Below are 3,673 nucleotides of genomic sequence, written 5' to 3'. Positions count from 1 at the left end.
TATGTGGGTTTGATTGACCATCTTTGATGCTTAATATATATATTACCGCTTAATATATTGCTTTACTCCTCTTTTTATGTTGGTACCTATTACACCCGTAGGTCTATGCTACACCGGCCGTTACCATGGTTGTATCCATGGTAACTACACCGGCCGTTACCATGGTTGTATCCATGGTACCTACACCGGCCGTTACGATCGCGATCGGAACGTTTTAATTACGCGACGTAATACGTCATTAACTGTGCGGCGGAGTAGTGTCCAAAAGTGTTTTTTCATTTGACCAGTGAGTCACTATATTGAATTCACTATATAGTGAGTAGGGAGGAGGGAATGAGGGAGGGGTTTTGGACACAACCATGGTCTTTTGTCTCTTCATTTTTGTTCTTTGTAGACGCAGCAGCCGTTTGGCCGGTGGCAGCGGTCGTTTGCTCGGGACTCTCACGCACGACGTATCGATAAACACTTGATAGACACGAATTCAAATCAAGATGCAGCACTCGGTGACAGTGGCTCTTAAAAACACAGATACAACTTTTTACTACAGCTTTTATTCATAAAATAATCAGAGCACACAAGTTACCCGGACCATGGCCCCCCCGGCCCCCCGGTCAGAACATCTATCAGACAGAGACAACCTCCTCTCCTTCCTGTTTTATTAGAGACAAACAGTAGAAACTCTGACACACACAGTAGAACTCAGTAGATCTGGTTTTCTACCCAGTAACGTCTGAAATTAATTGAATATTTGGTATGGATCAACAGAGGAGAAGTAGACTAGAAGATCTATGCAAAAAAAACAGGAAAAAATTATGAAGGTATACTATTTTTATAGCGTTTTCTCCGTGGACACTTTTGTCCTTCTGGTAAGAGTGTGAGTTTATAAGGGACAATTCTCATTTTAACGGCTCTACTGTCTCTGTTTGTGTTGTCGTGTCCTGTTTGTGTATCGTCCCACTATCATCAATAAAGTTTGTTGAAAATCGAACAGCTCAGTGTCAGAGACAGAGAGAGAAAAAGAAAAGATCTTTAATTCAGAAACAACAACGTCTCCTTCCTGTTTTATTAGACACGTGACAAACAATAGAAACTCTGACACACACAGTAGAACCCAGTAGATCTCTGTTTCTACCCGGTTTCTAGCCGGCCAGGATGTGTTTGACGAACTCGGTGTAGTTGATGTGTCCGTTGGCGTCCTCCTGTCCCACCATCAGCCGGTCCACCTCGTTCTCCGTCATCTTCTCGCCCAGCGTGGCGAGGACGTGGCGTAGCTCCGCCCCCATCACCGTGCCGTTGCCCTCCTTGTCGAAGACCCTCAGACCCTCCACGAAGTCCTCGAAGGTGCCCTGCTCCTTGGACCGGGCCACGTGCTGCAGCATGGGCAGGAAGCTGTCGAAGTCCAGCAGCTTCACGTGCAGCTCCTCCGCCTTGGGCCGACCCAGCAGCTTCAGAACCTCCTCGTTGGTGGAGAAGAAGGACCAGAGGAAACCAGAGGACACTTGGTTCAGAACTCTACTCCCGCACTGCAAAAACTCTACATCTTTCCAAGAATATTTGTCTTATTTCTTGTCAAAATGTCTCATTTCTAGTCAAAACTAATCTCTTTCCTCTTAAAATAAGACTCATCACCTCAAAATTAACTTGTTTTTAGATCATTTTCACTTGTTTCAAACTAATTTTCACTTGAAATAAGTAGAAAAATCTGCCAGTGTAAACAAGTTTTTTGTGCTTGTAATAAGAAAGAAAAACTTGCTCCACTATCAGATTTTTCTACTTATTTCAAGTGAAAATCTGCTTGAAAGAAGTAAAAAGTGTCTAAAAACAAGCTGCTTTTAATGTGATGAGTCTTATTTTAAGTAGAATGAGATTAGTTTTGACTAGAAATAAGACAAATATTCTTGTTAAGATATTAGATTTTTAGCAGTGCGTACAGGACCAATCTCCTTGTTGTTTACAACTACTTCCTGGTAGAAAACCAGCATGAGAACAATAGTGATGGACGAGAGTTTCACTATATTTATCTCATTTTTCATGTCACTATATCACCGTTTAGACTAATCTGATGTTTGTAAAGTTTATAAAACCAATGATTGGACAAACATTACTATTTCTGTGTGCATGTTTTTGTAATTAGTCATGGTTATCATAGATTAGCTGAGGTTAGCATCAGAACATTTCCATATATTCTGGAGCTGCTCAGCTATTCAGCCATATTGGCAAAAGATTAAACGAGTAGCCTAATACAAAACATTTTTGGTGATGAAATGAACAGCTCTTTTTCTACAATCTACCTGGGTAATATTGCACCACATATACTGGGGCAAGACAAATTTATCTTTTAAAAATATTATTAGCAGCTAGTAAGAAAACCGTAAACACAGCTCCAGCAGAGTCAGACTGGATCAATATTGTGACCAATATCCAAAATATGGAAAAGTATAGCCTACCAGTTTAACGTTTGAACGAATGTATAGGTGACCAACTGTTTGTTCTATGTCTTTCTGTATGTTGTCTATGTTCCTTCTACCCAGGGGGCAAAGCAAAAAAACAGACAGGGAGCGTTGTAAAAGGTTTGACAGCAGAAATGATCTGTAGGACCTTGAAGGATTAAAACCTGGGTGGACAACCTGGTCAACTAGCTGCTGGAAAGCTACAGGGGCCAAAACCCCTTTCTGGGGTCATTCTGCTGGTGAAATGATGTAAATGCAAATATTTAGGTACTACAATGGCATAAATAGTCATATAATATATAACATTTGGCAGAGAGTATCTTGACACATAGGGGGAGGCATGAAAAAAAAGATTCTGGGGTTTGTTGCAACTCCATTTTAAGATATCACCCTCAACATCCCAAAAAAGACCAAAAAAAGTACTGTTCACCTGACAAATTCTCATGAAAATTATGATTTTTCAGCACTTTATGGAGAATATCTATGTCTAACATGTATATAGAAAACTTCCTTAATTCATAAGCTTCCATTTGAGTCCTAGATAGTCTTTCTATCTCCAAAGCTCCACTTGCTGTGGCCAACGGTCTTCTCTGTCTATCTGTTCACTTTGGGGAGACCAGAAATAGAATGTTTTCTGATCATGGAGTTTTTCACAACAGGTGTTGCATTGTTTGGAGACAGCCTGTAGCTTTCCAGCAGCTAGTTGACTAGCAAAAAACTGGGATTTTGCCCCCTGGGTATTCTATATTTGTCTTTTAGGTTGCCTTTAACATCTGGCCAGGGACAACGGAGGAAAACTAGCCTTGTTGGCTAACTCTGGCCCACTTACAGTTTTTCTTTTAACTCTGTTGATTAGTGGTGCACTGTCCCTATGAAATAAACTAATAAATGAAATGAAATGAATGAAATATAAAAATAAAGCACAAAGAAAAAGAAAGAACCTCGTCGTTGGTGGGGTTGTGGCCCAGCGCTCGCATCACGTCTCCACACTGCGCGTACGTGATCTTCATCTCTCCGGCCGGCGTCTCGTCGAACAGCGTGAAGGCGTCCCTGAACTCCTCCACCTGGTCGGGGCTGAACTCCACCACGATGCTCTTCAGGTCCACCTCCGGCGCTTTGGGCTCGGGCTCGGCCGGCTTGGGAGGAGGAGCGGGCTCCTCCTTCTTCACCTCCGCTGCCTTCTTAGGCTCCACCTTCTTAGCCTCCACTTTCTTAGGCGCCAT

At 42.2% G+C, this 3,673-nt stretch overlaps 1 protein-coding gene across 1 annotated transcript; it reads right to left on the bottom strand.

The window, feature by feature from the left end:
* Positions 1-1,139: 1,139 nt before the first annotated feature.
* Positions 1,140-3,673, bottom strand: LOC310991379 (myosin light chain 4-like; the record flags this gene model as incomplete). The annotated part of the gene is made up of 2 exons (XM_083979065.1): positions 1,140-1,454; positions 3,392-3,673. 2 exons carry the CDS (start codon positions 3,671-3,673, stop codon positions 1,140-1,142), a joined length of 597 nt encoding a protein of 198 aa, XP_083835191.1.

The sequence above is a fragment of the Trachurus trachurus genome, assembly GCF_905171665.1.
Source record: "Trachurus trachurus genome assembly, chromosome: 9".
NCBI classification, from domain to species: Eukaryota; Metazoa; Chordata; class Actinopteri; order Carangiformes; family Carangidae; genus Trachurus; species Trachurus trachurus.
This window is presented reverse-complemented; position numbering and strand designations above follow the sequence as displayed.